This window comes from Aquarana catesbeiana, linkage group LG04 (genome assembly GCF_042186555.1).
Source record: "Aquarana catesbeiana isolate 2022-GZ linkage group LG04, ASM4218655v1, whole genome shotgun sequence".
Classification (NCBI taxonomy): domain Eukaryota; kingdom Metazoa; phylum Chordata; class Amphibia; order Anura; family Ranidae; genus Aquarana; species Aquarana catesbeiana.
This window is the reverse complement of record NC_133327.1, coordinates 614,821,867-614,847,196: the sequence shown is the minus strand read 5'-3', so window position 1 is coordinate 614,847,196 and position 25,330 is coordinate 614,821,867. Positions and strand designations below refer to the sequence as shown.

The 25,330-nt window shown below is 39.8% G+C and overlaps 1 protein-coding gene across 1 annotated transcript in view; it reads right to left on the bottom strand.

Moving 5' to 3' along the window:
- Window positions 1–25,330, bottom strand: part of JAG1 (jagged canonical Notch ligand 1) — an 82,052-nt gene that overhangs the window by 32,014 nt on the left and 24,708 nt on the right. Inside the window, exons 3-5 of the mRNA XM_073628267.1 lie at window positions 12,799–12,850; window positions 7,694–7,948; window positions 6,460–6,520 (exon numbers count right to left, since the gene is read on the bottom strand). Coding sequence (XP_073484368.1) covers window positions 6,460–6,520; window positions 7,694–7,948; window positions 12,799–12,850 — 368 coding nt within the window. The remainder of the gene's footprint in view (window positions 1–6,459; window positions 6,521–7,693; window positions 7,949–12,798; window positions 12,851–25,330) is intronic.

Genomic DNA, 25,330 nt, shown 5'->3' with positions numbered 1-25,330 from the left:
TACAGAGGCTTGGCCAGTTTTTGTGTGGAAGAGAATGAACGTATATGTGGAGCCAAACCTTTTGTTTTTGTGAATGGTTAATGAAAAAAAAAAAAAAAAAAAAAGAAGTTGGGGGAAATCTTACAATGGAGGAAACTTTCTGATAACAAAACACGTGCCAAACCTTCCCTAATCTATCCAAAACGAAAAGAAAACCCAAAACTTTTGGTTCTACATATATTTTAAAAAGGGCCAAAGTATATAGTCATGCCTAATTCAATGGCTTGAATTGCTGACCTGAAAATCAGGAGTTTTGGCTTCACTCCCATTTTGATATGCTTTATACTTGTTCTAGGTCAATGACTCCAAAAATATTCAACTATGGATATCCATGCACCCAGTATTTTAAGTAGGTTATCAGCCTATATATTTTTTTAACTCAGTACAGGTTTCCTTTGATATATAAAAGCTTAAAAAAAAAAAAAAAAAAAAAAAAAAAAAAAAAAAAAACACATTCAATTTTAAAAAAGGTTTAAAGTAAAATTTTACATTTGTGGATAAATATTGCCATAGCTCAATTATGTCCACCAATTCCAAAACTCAACCCAGGACCCCAGCACTGCAAGAACATAGTGCTATAATTAGGACACCCTGCTGACATCTAAGCAAGCTAAATAATACATGGATATACAGAAGTTCAGGGCATTTTTTTTCCAGGAGAATTTGGGCAGAAAAAAAAAAAAAAAAAGCGCAGCAGCACCCAATGTTTCTAAGCAAGCTTAAACACTAGGCACATTTAGCGCTTGAGCGTTAATTTCAATGGCCAAAATAAAATACTATTCTGGCTAATGAAACGAACAAATGCCCAAGCGCTTGATGCACCTGAATGGGTCTAAAAAAAAAAAGTGGGTTTAGGCGTGGTTTCAACAACGCTTCCGTCAGGAGAAAAGTGTTAAGAGCCTAGTGTGTATGAGGCCTGAAATGAACGTAGAAGGGATATTTTCCAACACAAAGCTGAATTCTTTTCTAGTAGTACCACGTAAATCTACTGTCAATTGTTGGTTTTCAGGGTCTTTAGCCTAAAATGTCAGCCCACGTAGTATAAAAGATAAAGCAAACATACATCAAATTAAATTTCCTGTAAATATGGGAACTTGTATATTTGTGATTGTTCTTGGAAAGTAACTCTGCTTTATGTTTAGTGATCCTTTTAAAAAAAAGTTCAGACTCAAACTGTTTGTATGTAAAATTGATTATATCCGCAAAAACTGAGGGGAAGCCGTCACGAAAAAAAGAAAGAAAAAAAAAAAAAAAAAAAATTATCAGAACCACATGAAGTAAGCATTGGAGATAGGAAACAGACACACGACTCTTATAGGCCAGAGGGGGCTTCAATATTGCAGTGTGGATTCTAAAGCTAAACACTCCAAAAATGCCCAAGACCAAACTTATCCCCTTGAAGCAGGCTTCAGAATTATAAAAATAAACCATTAGATAGAGGTCATTCAGACTTCAAATAAAGATCTGCCCCTGCAAATCCCAATCATGGGAAAGCTAGTATGTTCCTAAGGAAGGAGGGAAAAAACGCAAGGCCATTTAACCCTCAGAGGCTTAGTTGCAGCATAGTTTATGAACCAGTATCAGAGACAAATACACTAAGCTAAAAAAGATCATACAAGTTTGCTAAGGCACAATGAATTCAATCATTAGACCAGTAAATCGGTCAACCTTTGTAAAATGAAGGAACCCTTAAAATAGCTTTCTAGTCTTAGGGAACCCCTGCTAATAGTTACTGTATCTACAGCTTTATACTTTAGTGCAATGGTAAGTGAGAAGAATGCTCCTTACATTTCTGGTCAGTGGGAAAAATGTCTCCCTCTTACAGATAGCTAAAGAGATCACTTGTGTCAGTGGGAACTTATCCATGCAGCAGTCATTGCTCAAGGAACCCCTAGCAACCCTAGGGATCTACAGAATCCTGGTTGCAAAAGGCTGCTTTAGACCAGCTCTAGCCAACAAGGCAAAAAAGAACCAATGTCAGAAACTTGGCTTAACAGAGAACGTTTTAGTGGCATTGATGGATGAGCATTTGAAATTGTGGCCTGCATAACTACAGGTTTAAGAAACCAGGATCTAAAACACTTTCAACTCTGAATAAAAAAACAAAACAAAAAAAACTTAAGGCTATGTTTCCACTAGTGCGTCCCCAAAGTCGCGCGATTTTGCCGCAATTTTTTACCGCGACTTTTTACCGCGATTTGAAGCAATGCCTGTATCTATGGACCTCAAGTCGCATCAAAGTGGGACCAAAGTAGTGCAGGGACTACTTTGAAGTCGCTGCGACTTGAAGTCGCACAGATATGAACGGTACTCATTGGAAATCATTGGAAACAATTTGTCATGCGACTTTTCAGTCCCAAGTCGCATGAAAAGTCGCACTAGTGGAAACAGAGCCTAAGTGTTCTTAGATGTAGTAACAACAGCCACTGATCAGAAATCAAACACTGGTCTAAGGGCAGGGAGATTGGTTGACAGGGAGACTGCACATAAGAAGAAATCATAGGTCACATGCTACTGATGACTAAAGCTGGCCATACGTGGCTCAGTCTTTCCTAAACCAGACGACTGAAAGGAAAAAAAAAACTCTAAGCTGAGTTTCTCATATACACACACACGGTAGATGGGGAAATCCTCCCTGCTGTTTCATATACTGACAGCGGGACACCCTGCCATCAGAGTACACTGATCAATCGGCTGCATGTGCTGACCTATGCAAAATTTTCTAGCAGGACTATTCACGAAAAGTTGATAGACTTCTCGTAAACGGGAATGGCCATACAGGTTGACATTGAGCTGGTTCTTGCTGAACCAGTTGAATTTCAACCCATGTATGGCCAGCCTAATATTTTGGGTACAACGTGTGTTTGAAAGTCCATTGAGGGACACAGGAATTGATTCTTAAAATAAAATATTTCTTAAACACATGGGTCATATTGCACATGTCCAAGAATTACTGCATTCCTGTGTCCCTCATTGGATGGGGAAAAAAAAAAAAAAATCGCATTAATGATACTTTATGCTAAGAAAAACCTATTTATCTGTCATAGATGGATTTAAATGAATGAAGAACATATGAAAGAATGCATAGATTTTAGAACATCATGGGCGTTAATGTAGAAATTTGCATCCATTAGAAGCATAAAAGGTATTTGATAAGAGCATACCGAGCATTTACATCAGCAAGGTCTATTAATCAGCACAGCAGCTTTAGATATCCTTCGTCTTATTTAAAAAAAACTGTCAAGGATCACAGCCAACTATACTACATAAAGCAGCACAGGAAGCTGCTAGATGCTAAAATATGCCAGAAAATGCCTAACATTAACGTACAGCTTGTGTAAAAGTATCTGGGCTTATTTTTACTCGTTTAATAGTGGCAGCTATAGGGCTAAAGAATCAAGTCGTTAATCTTTAACCAATAATCAGGGTCACAAATATACATGCCATGTATGTATGAAATATATTACGCTCATCTTATAATGGGCCAAGGAGCAATCAGCAAAAGTGCATTATCACAATGCCAAGCAATCAAAATCCTCATCTATGATCAGGGTGGATAAAAATCAATGATTAAAAGAAAAAAAAAAAACCCCTACAAAAAGCTTGCATAAAAACTCAGCTTTAAATATAAATATAATTTGCTACATAATCATATCAATTTAGTTACCAAAACCCCCCCCATAGTTCTAGGGATGAGGCTAGCAAACTGAAATGCTGCCGAATTCACCCCAATATCTCTTTATTCTTTGGCTGATTCCAAAGGTGATATTTGCATACAGACAATTGCAGTAAGACATGTAGAAAAGTGAAAGTCATTAGTGAGGTTACCACCCTGGTTTCTTGGTGTCTTCAAGAAACACATACCACAACCATCAACATCTATCTCCATTATAAGCCTGTAATTTTGCTTTTCTTTATGATCCAATAAACACAACTCCTATTGTTACGGCTTCTCAAAGACGAGCTTTTTTTTTTTTTCTTTTTAAATATGCTAATGGTGTGTGGGAAAGTTGCACCTTAAGCAAATATGAGCAGTAGTGCATGTCTGGGCATAGAGTGGGAGGTGAGATGTACAAAAGAGAAAGGGCCTTAAAGTATAAAACAAAGCCTGTCCCAGCAGGGACCCAGCAAGGCACGTTTAATTCGGGGACAAGTACAAAAATCATTAGGCCTTGGTACTAACATCTAAGAAATGCCATGATCCTATACTCTGCAGAAAGCTTAAAGTTAAAACTGTACCAGGATGAAATAGAGGCAGTCATTGCGGACCCTCCTAAATGCTAGTTGCCAGGCTGTTGCAAAATTTTTAGTAGTAAACTGGAAAATGTACACCTGAGGCTCTGGATTTGACAGATCAACAGACACATATGGGGCACAATAGCTGTAGTGAGACAGGATATTTTCAAGTATAAAAGCTGGAAATACTGAATACCATCTCCAAAAAAAAAAAAAAAAAAAAAGGGGAGCACCAGACTCATAAGCAGCTAAGAGTCCAAATGCATACATTGGCCGTTTTATATTGTCTTGCTGAACGAATTATTTTTAGATTCTCAGCTCACTGGTCTAGCACTCTTTTTTGAGGCTTTGTATTCAATATTTTCAGCATCAGTGACCAGAACAAGCATATAGATTAGGAAGAACTCCTGACCTGAATACATGTTCCAGGTCAGTTTCCCATTAAGTAAAAGACCAGCTTGACAACCAGGCAAATAGCATTGTTTGTCAGCAATGACAGCCTACATGCCACCCACCAGACATGCTGCGCTTTGAGCAGTTTAGCTGGTGGTTGAATCGCTCGCATCTTTTAGTGGTCCGGAAGACAGATCTCAGCACATAGATCTGTCCACTCATGTCATACAAGTGGTGCAAACCTGCCCAGACACAATGGAACAAAAACATAACATTTACAAAATGTCTACTTTAACTGGGGCAGGACAGTGGCCAAGTGGTTAGCACTTCTGCCTAACAGCACTAGGGTCATTGCTTCAAATCCCAATCCTAGCACTACCTGTCTGGAGTTTGCATTTTCTCCCTGTGGCTGCATAGGTTTCCTCCCACACTCCGAAGACATGCTGGTAGGTTAATTGGCTCCTGTCTAAATTGACCTTAGTATGTATGTATGTATGTATGCATGCATGCATGCGAGTTAGGGACCTTAGATTGTACGCTCGAGGGCAGGGACTGATGTGAATGTAGAATATGTACAGCACTGCGTAAACTGACAGCACTATACAAATACCTGTAATAAATTGATTAAAAAATGCTGCCAAGCCTTACAAAATTAGACTGTAAGAAAGGCAGAACTCAACTCCTACTCAGATCCCTCAAAGAGATCCACAGAATGGTCCATAAAGCTGTCAATGTGCTACAAGTCCTAGGATGCATATGCCAAGGTTTTCTAAATACAGTACTGAAAAAAAACAAGCTTTTAACAAAAAAAACAAAAACCCCAAAACATGCATCTTGCAATGTAGGACCAGTTTATCTTTTGATGCCACATATACAATAGTGGTGTCACATGACTGACAGTTTTTTGCTTACAGTCCCAACACCCCTGTGTAGTGACCACCCACCAATGGCTATACCCATGAAGCCAGACAATGGTGGTCTGTGTGTAACTTACTGCCACTTCTATCTTCCCTTGTTTCCATCTGCATTTTGACTTTACATCAGAGTTACTTAATATTTGGTACAGATGTATGGTAAGCCTTTCCTCAGGATTTGGTCACATGAATGGCATAAGCTATGGCATATTTATCCCATCTACATCAAGAGCCTGTGGCAAAGCATGCCAGCAATTCCCACTACTGATCTACATATATCATACCTGCCATTCTACTAGAATCTAATTTTGTAATTAAAAAGGACATCATTTAGATACATTCTTCATATGACAGTTTTGTGTAAACAGGGATTGCACTTTTACATGACCGGCTTCACAGTAGCCGGGACCTCGGCTTTAACACAGAAATGACTAGATGAAAGAAAATCTGCAATTCCACATTGTCCCAATATTTTAATGATGAAATTGTTGGGGTATGTATAAAACCTGCTCTCCATTGTATCAGAGCCAGGACATGAACGACTTCAAAGCCTGACAACAAACAGTGTCTACTGACAAGATTCCATCTCAGCCATTAACCTCTCAGCACTCAAACGCTGGCTCACAAGAGCTAAAGGGACCCAGAGATTTCACTAATCCCATTCTAAAGAATGCCTCACTTTTTTGCCTATTGATAGACTTGGTGTGGGGGGGGGGGGGGGGGGGGGGAGATGGAGACTGGAAAGTGTTAACCCTTGTAATACCTCACTGACCAGCGATCCAACACACAGTTTTGAAGGACTGCCTTCACAAATATTTGAATACTAGAGGTTCCAAAAGTTCAAACTGTAAAACTTCAGAAGTTCTCAGCCACTTACCGGCAATCTCCAGGAATCTTACAGGTACCATGCTTTGGGCTACAGCCTTGACGACATATTGCTGAAAGCAAATTTGATAAGTGTGTCAATGAAAGACCAGAAAAAAAAAAAAAAAAAAAAAAGGGGGGAGCGGATTTATTAAAAGTTTCATACTACAAGACCAAAACGCAAAACTATACAAACAGTACTTGCTACATTAAACAAAATGCCTATCCAGAGGTTACGACTGTGCTCATTCCTATGGAGGGGGTAGGTGTTTTTCTTTGACTACTGCCATTCATTTAAATCTTCACATAGATGCATCTTTTATTTTGTGTGTACAGCTACCCTATGTCTTTTTAGTTCTTATTACCAGCACCCTGCCCTCGGCTTGCATGCCCTTATATATCAGTCAGTACTTTATATACCTTCTGAGATGGTCTAAATGCCATCTATAGCATAGACCTCTAGATGTAAACTGATTAAATTAACAGGTCATAAAAGTATTCTTAGAATAAAAAATATTGCCAGAACATCTGGATGAGCAAGATGTCACTCCTTGGCTAGTGAACAGGATTTGGCAACGGTCTGGGCTAGCCAGGGAGCTAGTCCATTAAAGTAAGCACAAGCATCAACTTGCACTGGTCTGACATGGACCTTACTCCTCCATAGGTTTTGTGGTTTATATTAAAAATGTGAGATTTTAGCTTGGCCACTGTATTTATAGAATTGCAGTGCAAAACAATAGTACATTGCTGCAAAGCCTGCATATGGAACAAAAAAATAAACCAAAGGTCCAGCAAATACAAAATTACACAGAGGAACATCAGACCTCTTCCACATCTAAAAGTACTGAAGACTATTATATTCCCTTTTAAAAGTACATTGTATGCCTTAAAGTTTGGAACTAGAAGACCCAGCACAGCCTTCCCTGACACGCTGGGAACTTGTCATTTTCAAAGAACGAGAGAAAAATGCAGCTTGCCTGGAGAACCCCAAGAGATCATAAAATGGTATTTGTTACAGAATTGAGCACAGTTGGAAATCATTTTGTCTTCTGTTCCAAGAAGCAGCCTCCTCAAGAAAGGGTGTGTGCACAATAAAATAAATTCCTTTTAGGGCCCGAAAACAATACTCAGTTTAAAGAAGAATACAGCTTTACAAAATATACGAAGAGCATAATTTTGTTATACTGGAAATGTATTTGCTTGACATAGGAGAAAACTGTGACTGTATGAACTAAAGAAACCATTACCTTTGTTACATTCGGGTCCCATCCAACCTTCCATGCAGGTTTTGTTGCCATTCTGATCGCAGGCATAATGTCCAAAGAAATCATCTCTTGGTCGACAAAGTTTGTTGCAGCCAAAGCCATAATAATGCTCATCACAGATTACTCGGATTTGATACTCAAAATGGGACATCCCAGCATTTTGCTTTAATAATTGCCATTGACGATTCGGGTTGATCATACCAGAGTGGAGGGCTTTATCTATAATGTCATCAGGATCTAGAAAAAAAAAAAAAAAAAAAAAAGAAGTTTAACTGTTTATTTTACAAAGATTTGCCAATAATCTCAGTCAACCATTACAAGTAATTAAAATCTAAAGGCCAAGGCCACCCAGATAGATATTTAAAAAAGTAAAAGTAGAAACCAGCAGGTTGACACATATCTAGGAGACGAGATTCTCCAGAATCAAATTCCTCACATCAGAGCTCCCAGTCCTGTTCTGATGGGACCATTATGGAGCCAAGTGAAGGAGGTCACACCTTTCTCAGTCTTTCTGTAGTCATTAACCAGTATAAACAGTGAGGGTGTGACACCCCTGTAGTAGTCCAAATAAAGATCTCCCCTTATCACTGAATGACAAAATCAATTTAATCTGAGAGTCTTCACAAAATATAGGATAAATCATCGGTCTTGACCATAAGCATTTAAAAATGGACAAACGTTGCAAAATAGGTAAAACACTTTGCAATTTACCCGCTTTTATAAATCTAGTTTTCCTAAAATATATAGAATTTTTAATAATGACGTTCCTCTTTAGTAAGCAAAATTTAAAGATTGATAAACATTCTAAAAGTTCTACCAGGAAAAAAAAAGTCAGCTCAGGGTGACAACTGCAGCCAATGCTCAGCAAAACACTAACAGAAAACTTAACGTGAACTACTGGCATGGATGTGCCAAGACACACAACCTGTCCTTTTCAAAACACGTGTGTCTGCTTAACACTGTAACCTGGAATAATATTTCACAGCAACCCGGAATATGGTATATATCTGTGGTATTTCGCTCTGTACCTTGGGCCTTATGACTTAAACGATCTGACACTGCCTTACGACCTGCAGCAAGCCCTGCTTTGAATGTAAAGTGAAGAATGATCAGCACAGGAGAACAGCATTTAGCATAGCAAACAAGAAACAGAGTGCCTCGTATAACAAATACACTTAATGACTTATGCGCAGAATCGAGGTAAAAGGAACATGAAGCTATGATCCGTCGGAGCAGTTAATGCTTAAACCCAAGCTTGTAACCATCTTTTCCTAGAATGGCAACAAACAACCCAGTCCCGTCCCAAGGTTAGACTGCCTGCTGCAATTTATTGGGCAATGAGTCTTCCGAAAGTCAGAAGTGCTCATTACCACACACAGATTGTCCGCTTACTAGAAAATCTCCATGCAGCAGAACAGATTCTTCTTTGAGGTACCAGCACTTTAAGAAACCCACCTACAGTTCAGTAAGTCATACACAGTTAGAATTTCACTTAAATGGTAATTTTCAGAACATTGGTTTGATTTTCAAAATGGTCATAGGCACAATGGGACAACAGTGTGTGTGAGTGTGAGTGTGAGTGTGAGTGTGAGAGTGTGAGTGTGAGTGTGAGTGTGAGTGTGAGTGTGAGTGTGAGTGTGAGTGTGAGTGTGAGTGTGAGAGTGTGAGAGAGAGAGAGAGAGAATAAAAAAAAAAAAAAAAAAAAAAAAAAAAAAAAAAAAAACACCCTCACACGAGGCCAAGGATGGCAATTTTATTTTTCTCATCTGAACAAAAATTCTAACTGAACTATACTTCTTGTAATGCACATGTGCTATAAATTTTGGTGCAGAAGTAGAATTTTTCTTGTCGGCCACAAACATTGCTATGAAATAGGGTAACAGGCAAACATCACATTTCTTCTGTGCATCCCAAAAATCGAACACTAAAATTTGAACCATTGGCATGGTAAGCGAATAAACGTTTTAAGGGCTTTCTAATATAATTTTATGGAGTCATTGACGGTACCATTGGCATGGTAATCAAATAAAGGTTTTTCAGAATGTCCATTCCGTTTTTCCATTCAAAAGGAAATTCTACCCATATATGGCTAAGCCTTAAGCTTAGTTTCCAGTTCACGCAGTTCCCCATGACCAATAGTGTCACTTAACTGATACAAGACAGCCCCCCTCAAGACTAATAAATTCCAAAAGATTTACACATCTCAAGACAGACAAGTCTGTGAAAAGGCATTAACACAAAACAAAAAGTATCCAACCCAATATACGACATCTCACCAGAATTAAAGATGGGCGAATTTTCATAGAATGCTACAATATGTGTCTGATCTCAAGCAGACAGATACGGTCACAGTAATGACTCACAACTTTTTACAAAGTTACCCCTAGCATGAGTTTCTATTGAAGAAAACCAGAAAAAGAAAGAAAAAAAAAAAAAGGTTGTGGCCCTCTCTTAAAAATGTATACTAGGTAACAAGAGTGAAATAAGAAGGAGCAGTTAGATGCCCTTTGAGAACCTCCTGCTGTACATTTGAAACTCATTTCTCTGTTGATGTTTTTCACATTTTGTACACAGGGAAATCAACGTCTGGACAATTTAGCTGAGATATGTATGCCTATTCTCCAAGGTACAATAACTTTGCATATTTTTACTTGAGGATCGCTGGAAACTATACCACACCATCAACAAGTGCGGTACGCTATATTTAGCGCTAATGTCAACAAAAAACAGATTTTTATGCAAAGGCATTCTTTGCCACAGAATTCTTGAATTAAGCTCGCCTTGACAAGATTAAGTGAAAGCACGTGAGGGATTACAAATAGGAAGCTACAGTCATGCAGTTTAGACACAAACTATTTTGTCTTAAAGAAAAGGTTATACCTCAGAGGTCTCCAAACTTTTTGAACAAAGGGCCAAGTTTACTGTCATTCGGGCATTAGAGGGGTCCGACTGGGCAGCGGAAGCAGAAAATGCATTGGCATCAGTTGAAGAAAACACAGGCCCATCATCGGTGTCAGTCGGAGTAGTGCCCCAAACGCCAGATAAAGGCAAGCAAAGGGCCGCATCTGGCCCTCGGGTCAGTCTGGAGACCCCTGTTATAAACCAAGATTTGGATGCAAAGCACCATTATTGAGCCAATATATTCTCTACCACTTTGTTGCTGGGCTCTGGAGCTCCGTGAACAGACTCTACATTGACAACGCTTAACTGAAACCTTAGCACCCAATTGAGAGGCCTGGTCAAAACCATGCAGTTGTGGCAGTGGTGGTAGGCTTGCCTATGTGCAAACTATCTGAAAGAGGAGATTTCCATAGGCAACTCTGGGTGCCCTTGAAGGCCAGTCAATAAAATGGTTACCTTTAAAATCGTACCTTACACCAGTTCTATTCACTTGATTTCAAATCTAGTTTACTTTAGGATCAGATTCAAACTTATGCGCACACACTGTATTGTGCACTGATGTGCTTTAGTGTTCTGTGAGTGCTCCCATGGGCCCCAAATGCTCACCCACATAGCAAATAAAGGCATCCAAGCATCAACACCAAACCCAAAATATCAGAAGACACATGCATGGTGTTGTTGGGAAACAAAAGTGAATAGAATTCCAGCTAAAGCCCAACTAGTCTTAAAAATGCTCCCTCCTATGCCAACTAACCTACTCTAGTCAGGTAACATAATCCAGGTCCCCCTATGTCAGGCAGCAGTGGCTGCAGGGAAGAGGAGGAACCACAAACAAAAGCTGCCCCATGGAAGCCTATGGGTGTTGTCATCGCTCCAGGCTTTCCCAGCTGTTGCCCGGCACCCTCTTTATTCCCCTGCAGCTGTCGCTGGCTGACACAGGTGATCATGTGACTGGAGTGGGATGAAAATAGGTGTATACATCTTTCTTACGCTGGTTAGTTAGTATAGGTGTTGGGGGGGGGGGGGGGGGCTTTTTTTTTTTTTTTTTTTTAAATCGGCAAAAGAAACAATGCTTGCCAATGCATAAAGCCTTGAGTTCATGTATGCTTGAATGGGCCCTGAATGGTCAGAAATGACAAATTTATGAAAGTGATCTGTTAACATTAACAAGATTATAACTGAACAAATCTAGTCCAAGTATAGATTATTCTATACAAAGTTAAGTAATCCAGCTTAAAGACATTGAAGTTAACTTGTGAACAGCCACCTTTTAGCCTACAAAGTCAGAAATTAAACAGACTGCATTGGTCTTATAGTTCACATTTAACATTAGTAGCTCTTCTGCATACACACGTTATCCTTAGAGGAATCTTATTGGAGGATCCATTTTAAAGGGTCATTATTGGTGCTTTTAGACATTGTTTTATGTGAAGTATCAAATGTTGGAAGGCAAAAAAACAAAAACAAAAAAAAAAAAAAAACACACACACACACACACACACACACACACACACACACACACACACACACACACACACACACCACTAAGTACATTACTTCCCACAATCCTTAGAGGAAAACAGCAATAAGTTATGTAGGGCTTACAGTGACCTTGGTCTGCACCTGCCTTCATCTTCGTACATTTCAAAACATTTTTATAACCAATAATGTTCTTTTTTCGGAGGGGGGCTTTCAATCTCCGGAGTATGCCGATCACCACTTCAATGACAAGCCCCAGGAATACCATTAGCTTGCGGCAAAATGAAGAAATTAAAACAAACTTCTATCACAGAATCCAGCAGTTTGACTTGGAGGTCAAAAAGGAGTCCCACTGTGGTCTCTTGACAGGATCGGTCTGTTGCTGCTCTTTTGTTTACTTTTTTGAGCTCTGAAAAATGTGCCAAGGGGATGAAATATAGAATAAATAGGCTCGAGTGCCTTCTCACTTTACTGACTGAACGCAGCGGTGACTTGTTACATTAAAGGGTCAGTCCATGCAAAAAGGGATACTTCAGTTATAGCTGGAGTCTGCCTTTTTTGTTCTGGGGACTTCAACAGTGAAATATTCCTGTGCCATGTTCCACAATTAACCCATTATTTTTATGTGGTGTACTTGGAGGTTTTAATATGAGCCCACAAAAACCATTTGAAGGGGGAAGAGGTATGTACATGGTTTATATGCTTACCATTGGTTTCATTATTGTAGTCCCATGCCTCAACGACAAGTGCGTAAGATCTCTGAAAAATTTAAAAATTCAGTGTTAATATTACTGTTAACTAAAAGACAAAAACACTTAATATATTGCATCTCATGCATTGACGAAAAAAAAAAAAAATATAATTTAATATGAATATAAATTTATATATAGAATAAATAAACACGAAGAATGTGGTAGTCCAAAGTGAGTAATGTCCTACCAAAACATTAGACAAGAAAAAAAAATTGCAGAAGGTAGATTTAACGTTGGTCCCTTTTTTTTAAATCAACATTTTCTATTCTGCATACACTCAAACACACAACTTGTCTAATACTATATTTGTTCCCATTTAGACCTAAACCGGTAACAGATTAGGTGAATCAAATGTGATCCGCTTTCACCCCTTTAAGCTAACTTATCCAGGGTGATTCAGCAGAGACCTTTCACCTTAAATTACTAATCTTTGTCAACACTAATGAGTCTCATGGACCTAACTAGGAAGAGCTAATAAACACTTCCATTTCACTCTGAGATTGGAAATAGAAACCGATTTAAAACTCAAAAAAGGAGGTTAAAAAAAAAAAAAAAAAAAAAAAAAAAGTTAACAGCAAACACACAGACCGGATACTGGGGAAGCAAAATATGTACATATACTCATGGTTCTACGGCAAACAATAATTCACTGAGCATCTGAAGTGAGGACTCCTGGGAGATTTTGCTTTTCAGCACCTCTTTGAAAGCTTTGTCTGCAATAGACCATCACTGCTCCCACAAGTATCAGGTAACAAGGGAAAGAACTGATGAATTTTAGTGAGGTCGAAGGGAGGAGAAGCTCCTTAATACAAAGCCTCGGACCCAAGCATTTGAAACCTTTAGGGCACAGCTATGTCACATTTATAGGTGCACTAATCTGACCAGATCATCTTATACATTCCTGTAATAATCATAAGCATCTACTGCTTAAAAAAAAAAAAAAAAAAAAACACACCACGCACTACTTCGGTTCTGAATGCTTGCCAACCATTGTATTCAGCCACCTTTTATCTCTACTCCCAAAAGCAGGCAGAGAGGCAGAAGCTCAAGCTACAATAGGACCACTTTACTGCATGTCTTTAAGATGACTAGAAGTGGCTAAAGTTCCAGTCTTACTCTCACACAAGCAAGCTAGAAACAAAAGGCAGCATAGCTGAGAACTTTCCATAAAATATAACGTTGAAATTCTTGGCAACATGACGTCACCTTTAACTACTTTACCATTAAAGGGGGCTTTAGAAGCAACGCTCCCTGCAGAGAGAATAGCTTTGCAACCTTGAGTATGTATAAGACCTCGTACATGCAAATTCCGAATAGATGCACGGGTGGTTTCTGAAGTGCTCCTTGGTGATCGGAGTACAACAATTGGATTCTGTAGAATACAGATGTTCAGTAAAGCATTTTTTTTTTTTTTTTTAATGTAAAGAAACACAAAATTTGCAGCTGCCTCTCAGGGTTGCCTGCTGTAACACTGCAACTCCCACCCTTTTCAATAGCTCCCCGTGTAGCAGAGTATCCGTGAATGCTGAAATTGATTTTAACAAAAATTACCATAAGCTTGAAACTTTGGACAGTTATTTTGGCACAAAAAAAAAAAAAAACCACACACACACACACACACACACACTTATAAAAGTTAACGCATTTTTTTTTTTTTATATACAGGATGTAATCCAAATTTAGGACTTTATAAAAAGACAGCCAACTGCCAGTTGACAGAAAAACACATTCCATCTAATGCTGGCCATACACGGTTTGAATCCTGCTGAACCGGCTGAGATTTGAACCATTAATGGGCAGGCTGAATGTACCAAGTTCATCGACCAACTTAGGTACAACAAGCCTGCCAGATTCTCTTGCGATTATAGCTAGTGGCTGCTATAGCCACTAGCAATAATTACTGTCCTCTACCGGCGGGGATGACTTCCCCCACTGGGAGAGGACAAGTGCTTGGCAGGAGGGATTCCCCTGTCAACACTGTGTTGATGGGGTAATCATGTGAAATTCTTTCCTGCAACCCGTGGTTGTAGGAAAGAAATTTACACCATGTATGGCCCGCTTTGGGAATAAATGTAAAAACTTAAACAAGGAAGAGAACGTTAGATAAAAGGGCACTGGTAACAAAAGAAAATAAATAAATAAAAAAAAAAAAAAAAAAGTTGCAGCGCTGAGTTGGCAGTTCTGAAATGTGGGGTACTAAACCCTAGCTGTATACACAGATCCTAAGGATTTGCTCCTAAAAGTTCCCAGTTATGCAAAGCCGAAACTAGCTAAAAACAATTTGGCTCATCCACAGTACCATCTGTGGTTCCCAAAGCCATTTGGAAACAAATGGAATGTAGTAATTACACAGAAGACAAACCAGAAGCATATATAGCATTTATGGAGCTAGGTAAACACCTTGAAGGTGTAGGTACAAAGATAACTTCAAAAGTCAGCATAATGCTACCTCTAATAACTTGACCGAGCTTGCAGCCTTTGAAGGAAAGCCCTTCTTTGTGAGGCTCTACTTGGAATACAGCCTAAATATGTTTCATATTCAAAAGAACAGGATTCCATCTTGTTCACAGATAACTGTGGGAAAATGTAGAGAAGAGCAAGCAAATCTGGGCAAGCCAAGGCATGTATAGAGCCTCCGATACAAAAGACCATCAGCCAGGACAATTTAACCAGCCTATAATATTATTTTCTCAGTAAATTAACACTCTTAATGGCACATTATAATTTTATGGGCTTTTATTTGTTTGACGAGTCTTGTTCTGAAAGGAAAATTACCAGATATTTTTAATCAAACCAAATGCTTGTACTTTGTCAACTGTACCCAGACATAAAAAAAAAAAAAAAAAAAAAAAACCACAACACTTGTAAAAATTGATCTTTTATCCAACAAAAAAAAGAAAAACAAACCACCTTCTGGGAGATCCCTTCCAAAGCGGATTTACTAAAACTGGAGTGTGCATTTCTACATAGCTAACAATCCGATTCCAGTTTTTATAGTCAAAGCTTAATTAGACAAGCCAACTTTTGAGCCGATTGGCTACCATGCACAGCTGCGCCAGATTTTGCACTCTCCAGTTTTAGTGAATTAACCCCTCCATGTCAAGATCCATTATTTTGTGTATTATACTCCATCTATACACATTCTTATTCGCAAGTGCACTAGCCCAGAATGACCAATTGGAATCCATCTTCTGTTGGCCTGACTTGAGCTCACTTCTGATTGGCTGCTATGTGTTACTACACTTTAAATTATGGCTGTCAGTTTTTGTTTTTTTTTTTCTGGTCAGTCAAGGTTCTACTTATGCTTGGCAAAAAGTTATTAACTAAAACATGAATATTACCATACAAACATAAACTCAATTTGTGGGCAACAGTCAAAATGATCCCAACATTTGGTAGGTCATCTTTAACCATCTTCCATTACAAAAGCGTGGGACAAGTATAAAGGAAAAAACAGAATCATATCTACCGATAATGAAATTGGAAAAGGTCACCATGTTCAATTCAAAATTTAAAGTGGAAGTAAACCCTCCTATCTTTTCCAGCCAAGAAAGCTGCCATCTTGGCCTCTGTTTAATCTTTAACTGCTATGATGCTGCACGTGTGATCAGTTATGACACCAGCCATTGGATGGTTTGACAGTTTGGTGGAGAGCACAACCAATGTGACAGTTGGCATTCTCGGCATGCCGGGAAATGTAACTGTTTAAAACTGTTAGACTGATGGGTTTTACTTCCACTTTAATCATTTGCAATTCTGAAGAAAGCAAAGCCTTCACCAACAGCAGTCGTCCTGCCTTTCTTAATAAGGAACCCTTTCAAATAATTTTCAGGTCTAGGGGAAACTCTACCAAAAATGAATAAACCTAAAAAAGGTCACAACAGTGTGATCATAAATTGTAGCATTTTAAATAATTGTTGTGTCCTAGAGTATTTGAAATCTAAGGCAGATTATCCACAAAATTATTTTCAGTAACACTGAAACTAAATTAACCGGAGAGAAGCAGACAGCAAAAACTGTGGTGTCTTTACATTAGTGGTATGTGCACAAGGGGCTTCTTACATTAGTGGCCTGTGAAAATTTGAGCCCTAGCATTGGCGGTGCATGTAGGGGAGAGATTAAATTTACAACTGCTCAAGGAACCCCCAACAAACTCAGGAGGAGCCTGAGGGTTCCATGGAATCCAGGTTAGGAAAGGCTAGGTTGGTCTAGTCCAGGGATATGCAATTAGCGGACCTCCAGCTGTTGCAGAACTAAAAGTCCCATGAGGCATAGCAAGACTGACAGCCACAAGCAAGACACCCAGAAGCAAAGGTATGATGGGACATGTAGTTTTGCAACATCTGGAGGTCCACTAATTGCATATCTCTGGTCTAGTCTATGAAACTTACAAGTGGTGCAAAACAGTCTAGAACCTGTCACTAAAGTTTTAGCTATAAATCTGACTCTGACAGACACTAAGGAATAGGATTAATTCTTATTAAAAGGACTGCTGGGAAACACAACCACCTGTGAGAAGGATATGACGGAAGCAACTCACCCGCCCATGTATAGCAAACTACTTTCAAAGTCATGACTCACTACTAAAGCTGCACGATTAATCGTCAAGAATCGTTATTGCGATCTTGACTAAAGTGTTTCCCGATTCTTTCTATGCAAGAATTCTCTCTGCTCTTCTGAAGCCAAGAAAGGAAGGAAAAAACTGGGCAGTCTGCCAAGAATCAAAACATTCTTTATCAGTTGAACTTAAGTATAATTGTAACAATTTGTCAAGGGAAAAAAGTTTAATCACTGAGCGCCGGTTCACATTAGAAGCGGCACGACTTGCAGGTCGCCTCACCGAGGCACACGACTGCCGCGGCGACTTGCAAGACGACTTCTGTATAGAAGTCTATGCAAGTCGCCCCCAAAGTAGTACAGGAACCTTTCTTCTAAGTCGGAGCGACTTGCGTCGCTCCGATTAGAACGGTTCCATTGTACAGAACGGGAGGCGACTTGTCAGGCGGCTAGGTCGCCTGACAAGTCGCCCCCGTGTGAACCGGCTCTTAAACACTAAACCTTTTTCTGACATTTGTTGGTTTCAAGTTAAAATCATTTTTTTTGCTAGAAAATTACATACATACTAATATATATATATATATATATATATATATATATATATATATATATATATATCTCCGAGAATAAAATGGTGGTTGTTGAAATATTTTATGACACACTGTATTTGCGTAGCGGTCTTTCAAATGCAATTTTTTTGGAAAGAATTACTTTATTGAATTAAAAAAAAAAAAAAAATACTAACCAGTAAAGTTAGCCCATTTTTGTATAATGTGAAAGATTTTAGGTCGCGAGAATTGTGATCTTTTTATTCTAAGCGAAAAAATTGTGATTCTCATTTTGCCCAGAATCGTGCAGCTCTATTCACTACCCATGGAAATTTAGCATGAGTCACTACATAACGGATACTAACAGAACCTTGAGGTCTTTTGCTTTAGGACTGGTGCTCTTCAAACATGCAATCATTGCTGAGCACATAGAATGTGGTTTTCACAAGTGCAACAAATCCACATATATTTGTGAGGAAGGGGGTACTATTGTGGTGGTTGTTTAGTCCACATGAGTGAGAAACTAAAAAATAAAATTGGTAAAATCCATACCTTTGCACATCTTCTAAATTTTCATTGACTGTCCTCTAAATGACCATCATGCATTGACCCTTTAAGCACCTCACCCCCCCCCCCCCCCCCCCAACAATTATCCTCAATTTTCTCATGTTCACATTGCCTCTACCTTGTCAGAAGACATCAAAACTAGCAATACCAATTTTTTTTTTTAAGTTTTGGATAGGCTAGGGTTAAACCCTTCCCCACCCCATCAAGCTTGTGTTTTCTGCCTATGTCCCATTGGGGAGATTTTACTTTACTTCTCATCCTGAGAAATAGAGCAGGAAGAGGCAAAAGGGTTAATTTACTAAACCCGGAGAGTGCAAAATCTGGTGCAGCTCTGCATGTTAGCCAGTTTCTAACTTCACCTTGTTCAAGGCAATGTTGACAATAAACCTGGAAGTTGGTTTCTATGCAGAGCAGCACCAGATTCTGCATTTTCCAGTTTTAGTAAATCAACTCCAATCTTTCTTAAAGTGGATGTAAACGCAAACATTTAATTTTTTTTTATGTCATAATGTAGAGTATAAGATTTCCTATCATTTGAGCCCAGTCTTGCCACAAAGAGTGAATCCATCTCTGAGCAATCCTCTTTTATTGTTCAGTGAGATAAATCTTGACAGAGAAAAACTTTGTCAAATCCTCCCCCTTGGTGTGAGTGACAGGTGATTTACATCTCGTGCACTAGCCTAAGACATGCATTATTTTTAATTCCCTCCCCCACTCCTTTCTTCAGCAGCTCTGCAAGGATTGGCTGTTCCACACCTCAGCATAATTTGGCATGCTGAAGTCATGTGGTTACTTTCCTGTCTTTTCACTGGATGTTAGAGATCATAGCAGAAGTTCAGTGTAAGAAAAACACAGGAGAAAATGCATATTGACAAGGGGAGTGTAGAGGTGGGCGGGGAGTCTACTGACATCACGACTCCACCCACCGAGCTCCAGACAACAGACCCACCCACAGAATCTGCAGTTTTTCGGGTCTCATAACAGACAGAGGGGAGACATTTGACAGGTAAAGATACATGCAGGAGGCATGTATATCCTTATAGATAACCCCTATGGCAGTAGTTTAGAAAGGATGACATTGGGTTTACATCCACTAAACATAGTGGGGTAAGCACTAAGAGAAAAATCAAAAGAAAAATTCAGTGCAAGGAATGGTCGTTCAATTTCCATATAGTGTGTACACAACTGTCGACATCCGATTCAGTGTTTCCAAACAAAAATATCCTATAGGACAAACTCCAAAATTGTTCTTGTACATAAACAGAACAATTTTCGTGTAATATGTACTGTTTTTGTACAAGAAAAAGCAACACTGCGCATAATCAAAAACGATAAAAAAAAAAAAAAAAAAAAAAAAAGCATTGGTCATGCGACAATTTTTGTACAATTCTTGGTTTGGACCTGCTGAGAAACAGCGAGGAAAACTGGACAATCGTTCGCCCAATTTTCTTAGTGTACACTTGTGGCCTTAAGCCACATACACAGACAGAATTGTCAGCCGACATTCGAGCTGTGCGTTTGCCTAGCCGGCTTGTCAGACAAGCATGCTGTACTAATGTCGGATCGTTAGTACAGTGGCTCCGACCAGAGATGCCGGGTTTTTTTTTCCCCCTCTACTGAAAGGTTCGCGCAAGGGTCATCTGGACCAATAGTGTGGGTGAACCTCCCCAGCAGGAACAGAGATGCAACATCAGACAGGGGTTCCAACCTACAAGTCTAAGCATGTAGGCGACTTTGCGGGAAAGAACCTCCAGAGTAGAAGATGGCCGCTCACCTCATTAAATGGACCCTTTGATTATACAGGGTCTCATACACCTTCCCACTTGGGGTATAAATGATGAAATCAGCACATATATCCTAGATCAGTGGTCATCAACTCCTGTCCTCAGGGCCCACTAACAGGCCAGGTTTGCAAGATAACTGGAATACATCACAGGTGATATCATTTGCTGCTCAGTGATTGCAGTATTCTAGTCTGCATCTCCCCAAGGTAATACATAAAACCTGGCTTGTTAGTGGGCCCTGAGGACAGGGTTGATGACCACTGCCCTAGATGATCCCCTCTTGGATGACATGGGATAGTGCAGATTATTCTATCCATCCAAGAGGGGATCATCTAGGATATGTGCTGATTTCATAATTTATACCCCAAGTGGGAAGGCAAATGAGACCCTCTATAATCAAAGGGTCCATTTAATGAGGTGAGCGGCCATCTTCTACTCTGGAGGTTCTTTCCCACAAAGTCACCTGCATGCTTAGACTTGTAGTTCATCACAGAAGACTGCACGGATTGTCTTTCTATTATTAACATTTTTGTTTTGGACTTATTTTAGCACTGCACTACCTGCTCTATGATTTTACCTTAGGGATTTGAAATTTTGACCCTTGGTGTTCAGCAGCTTTTATTTTTGTGACATTTTATTGCGCTGATTTGTTTTCTCTTTAGGGGTTCCAACCCTCCTACACTCTATTAAAAAAAGCCTTTACATAGTGTAAGTCACATAGTGCTTTGATGTTGTAACGAGTGAAGTATGCAGAGATAGTTACGAGAACATCCAGACCATGAAGAAGTACAAAAATCAGGCCTAACGCAGCAGAAAATCCAAAGGATCCCATTGGCCAGTCGAGCAGTGCTAGCTTTAACTGGCCGCTCATTGTATTGGTGAGAATGATTTTTATCTCCTCTTCAATCCTCCAATTATCACACCTGCTTCTACACGCTGTGCTGGGAGCAGCATTGTTGGCTCCGATATAATGCTGAATAAAAAGAGAAGCTCTTTCACAATGATAATGGGAACTGTTGGTTTAATAAATGGGTGAATGAGCACTCACATCCACCCCGCTGTATTCAGGTTTACTGCACATCTCTGGAATGAAGGCAACCAGCAGGTTTTAATGTTCCCATGACCATAGATGACCTCTGATAAATATCCATCCAACCCAAATAATAAAACTGCACACAGTCAACGTATTCAAATGAGAGATCCGCATAGTGTCAAAGATCAGCTGTGTACTGATAATGCCACACTTAATTAGCCACTAGAGGTCTGACCCGGAGCCAAAGAGAAGGCCCCTCCAGGAATAGACAGACGAGAGCAGACTACAGAAGAACCATGCGCTGCATTCAACTTTACCAACAGAAAAAAAAAAAAAAAAAAAAAAAAAAGTACAATTTTATCCAAAACCACATGGACTGCAAAAAAAAAAAATTCAGATCAGAATATAAGAAGGCGTTGGGTCTGTTATCCAATGTTACTAAATAAACGGTTCCTCTAAAACATGAGTCAAACAAGGCCCATGGGTCAAATCTGGCCCACCAGGCCATTTTATGTGGCCCTCACACCTCTCCTGTAGCTGTGGCACCCTCTTCTCCACCTGGTCTCAGCAGTCAGCATCAGAGAGGAGGATAGAACTCCTTCGCCAGATACTGCTTTTCTTTGTGCAGAGGCTTGGCTCTGCCTGCCCCCCCCCCCCCCCCCCCCCCGTCTCAGCAGTAGCGTACAGAATTTCTCCTACAAATCTTGCACAGCCACAGCACCCATGAAATGGAGTTTGACACCCTTGCCCTAAAAGGTCAACCAGCACAGCATATAGGTTTGTGGGAGAGGACAGTTTATTATTTTTAACTATAAAAGTGATATTAAACCTTAATTTATATTTTTATAAATTTCACAATGTAAGACTTAAAGCTGGCCATACATTTAGAAATTCCTTTCATTTGGAAATCTTACAGATTTCTCCCTCCACGATAACAGCCTGGATGGATAAGTTCCCCCTGCCGGCTATTTTATTTTGGCAACTGGCACCTGTAGCTGTCAGAGTACCAAAACCATGCCTGAACTTGACTGGAAGCAGTTGCTGTTTGGGTGACAATTTTTGTGCTGACAGAGGCAACCATGGCTCCAAATTTTGGCTGATTTAGCAAAAACCTGCCAATATTTAAAGTGGATGTAAGCCTACATATACCCAGTAAAGCGACTAGCCTCAAGTGATACACAGATGAAACAAATCCACCTACATAGGTTGTACCTGCTTATCTGCAGTATTCTCTACATACGTTCATAGTCCAGAGTTTAAAAAATTTGTCTGAGCTGTTAGAAAAAAAAAAAAAGAAGGAGGTTGACAGCGGAAGTTACACTCTGCAGAGCTCAGCGAGGAGAGCTCAGAGAGCTGATTGGAGAACAGACACCCACCTCCACACAGAAATAGAGGCTGTCAATCAGCTAGAGGTCCCTCCCCAGCCCCTTTTCTGCTCTTGTGTCAGGAAAACTCATGCCAATAGCAGAGGAACAAAGCAGCAGACAGAAATGACACTTAGTGCTCCTAATCTAGACAAGTACACGCTATAGAGAGATATGCTTTGTTCATATTTCATGTCTGAGGTTAACAACCACTTTAAGCTGTGTATGGGAGCCTTTACGTTGTCTGAGCTTTATCTGCCTTTCATTCTCTTTCACCCAGTCCCCTGATCATTGACCCCAATTTCCAATTTAGGGTGGCTTCTTGGCTGGCAGGATCCTACAGAGCCCTGCCATAGCCACCCTTATGTCCATGCTTCCAGAACACGTGTAGCCGCTGCCTGTGCTGGATGAGCATAGGCTTTCCAGAGGAACAGATACAATGACATTATGATAGGTCATACAGTTCCATAGCAGGTAATCAGCAGACGTTTAACACTTCCTGGCTTAGAGAGGTAGTAGGAAGGGGTAAGTGCTAATGTGTGGAATAGCACTAGACAGATCAGGATGGAGGAGAAGTATGATCATAACTTAGACAGCCCTCAGTATTTTTCGTTAATTGAACTGACCCAATACCCACATCCACCAATTCGAAGTGGACAGAGGACTCCCCCCCCCCGCCCGTGCCTTTGTAATCTGGCAGTGGGGATACTTCCCTGCCGTCAGAATACACTGATCAGCACTTCTGTCTATAGCCTGCAGCACTGATCAAGCGGTTAAAATCCGACAGAGTGGTTGACCAGAAGCTGATCACTAGATCGGTCTCTGTTCAACTCCAGTGGCCATATATGGATCAAAATTTGTCCAGTTCAGCAGGGTTTCAATCCATGTATGGCCAGCTTTGGTGTAATGCAAGTAAGAGACAAGTGTGCTTATAGTGGAACCTTACCCTAAGGCTCCATTCACGCCCGAGTGATCTGCAGCCACTCCTTTTGTTTTTGTAGCGGCACCATTTGAATGGGCCTCCCTCCGCTACAAAAACCATCTAAAAAGAAGCTCAGGTACCAAATCTTGGCACAGAGCTAGGAGCATTTGCGGTCACAATTTTTGCCGCAATTGTACTTCAACTTGTCACTTGAATGAATTTGTCACAACCAATTTTGGAATTGCGGGCAGAATCACGGCATTTCACCCACGATCCAGATCGCTCATTTGTTAACGGAGCCTAAATTCTGACTTCCCACCTCTGCACTTCTCCTCCCCTTTGCTGTTCAAATAGCACTTATAGGCTAATTGACGTGCACTTCACCCACTGTGCCTTAAGGGATATGCACGCCACATATTCCAGGAGGCATAGTCCTTCATTGAGAGAGAAGGACAGGGCAGGCCTTGTGGCACGTCATTGGGACTGAACCTGGAGGAGCCGGCAGCTTCCTGATGACATGTAGGAATATGGCGGCATGGGACTGAGCGGGCAGCAGAAGAGCCTCTTATCTGTGCAGAACCTGCAACCAGGTTGACAGGGGTTAGAAAAAAATAAAATAAATTTGTGGCCACAAGAGTACCAGGACTCACCCCAAACCTCAGCAAATGTAGACAGGCTGTATACGTGAGAATCAGAAGTATAAATCAGGAATGGGTGACTTTTGGGTAAGACGTAGTAAACCTGTGGCCCCAATTTTAAAAATCAGTAGTAAAGCCCGCTTTGGGATTTTTACCTACAGGTATAAGGCTTACCTGTAGGTAAAACTAATCTCTTCTAAACGTGCACATGTTCCTGGTGCCAACAGTATGGTACGACCAATTGGAAATGGACTGCCAAGGGCTACACAAATAAAAAAAAAAAAAAAAAAAAAAAAAAAAAATTTATATATAAAAATATTTAATTTAATATATATATATATATATATATATATATATATATATATATATATATATATATATATATATAAAAATATTATATATATTAAATATATATATATATATATATATATAATATTTTTGGAACCACCATTATAAAAAAAAAAAAAAAAAAAAAAAAAAAGACCACTTTGGTGTAAAGAAAAATAAAAAAAAATGCCAACAGCAACCCCTGAGATCTCAGCTCTCATCCTCTAACCAGCAGTAAAAACTATTAATAATCAGGTATGGAGATCCGTTCATAAATCAGCTCAGTGGTTTCCCATACTTCCATGCACATGCTCAGGAATGACAGAAGTCCTCTCCGTGAGTCACGGTACTAGCATAGCAATAGCTGCTCCCTTGTCTACAAACACACTATAAACACTACATCAGGATCTGCATGTTGCATTTTCCACAAACATTGCCAAGAAGTGTTCCTTAAGCAGATCTGAGCAGAGCGCCGATTCAGGGCCGGGGAGAGCCTGGCTCAGGAGCAGAACCAAGCTCTTGCAGGCCTTGGGCAGTGAACTGCTGATTAGAAGGAAAACACAAGAAAAAGAAAACTTCCACATAATTCATAGAGAAACAAACAAAAAAAACACAAACAAAAAAGTGGTGAGCAATTCTACTTTTTCTGATGGGACAGCAAAATAAATCTGCTTAGTCAATGGAGAACGTAGTCCTAAACCTTGAAATCACACATCAAAACCCGACTCTGCTGGTGAAATGTGTGTC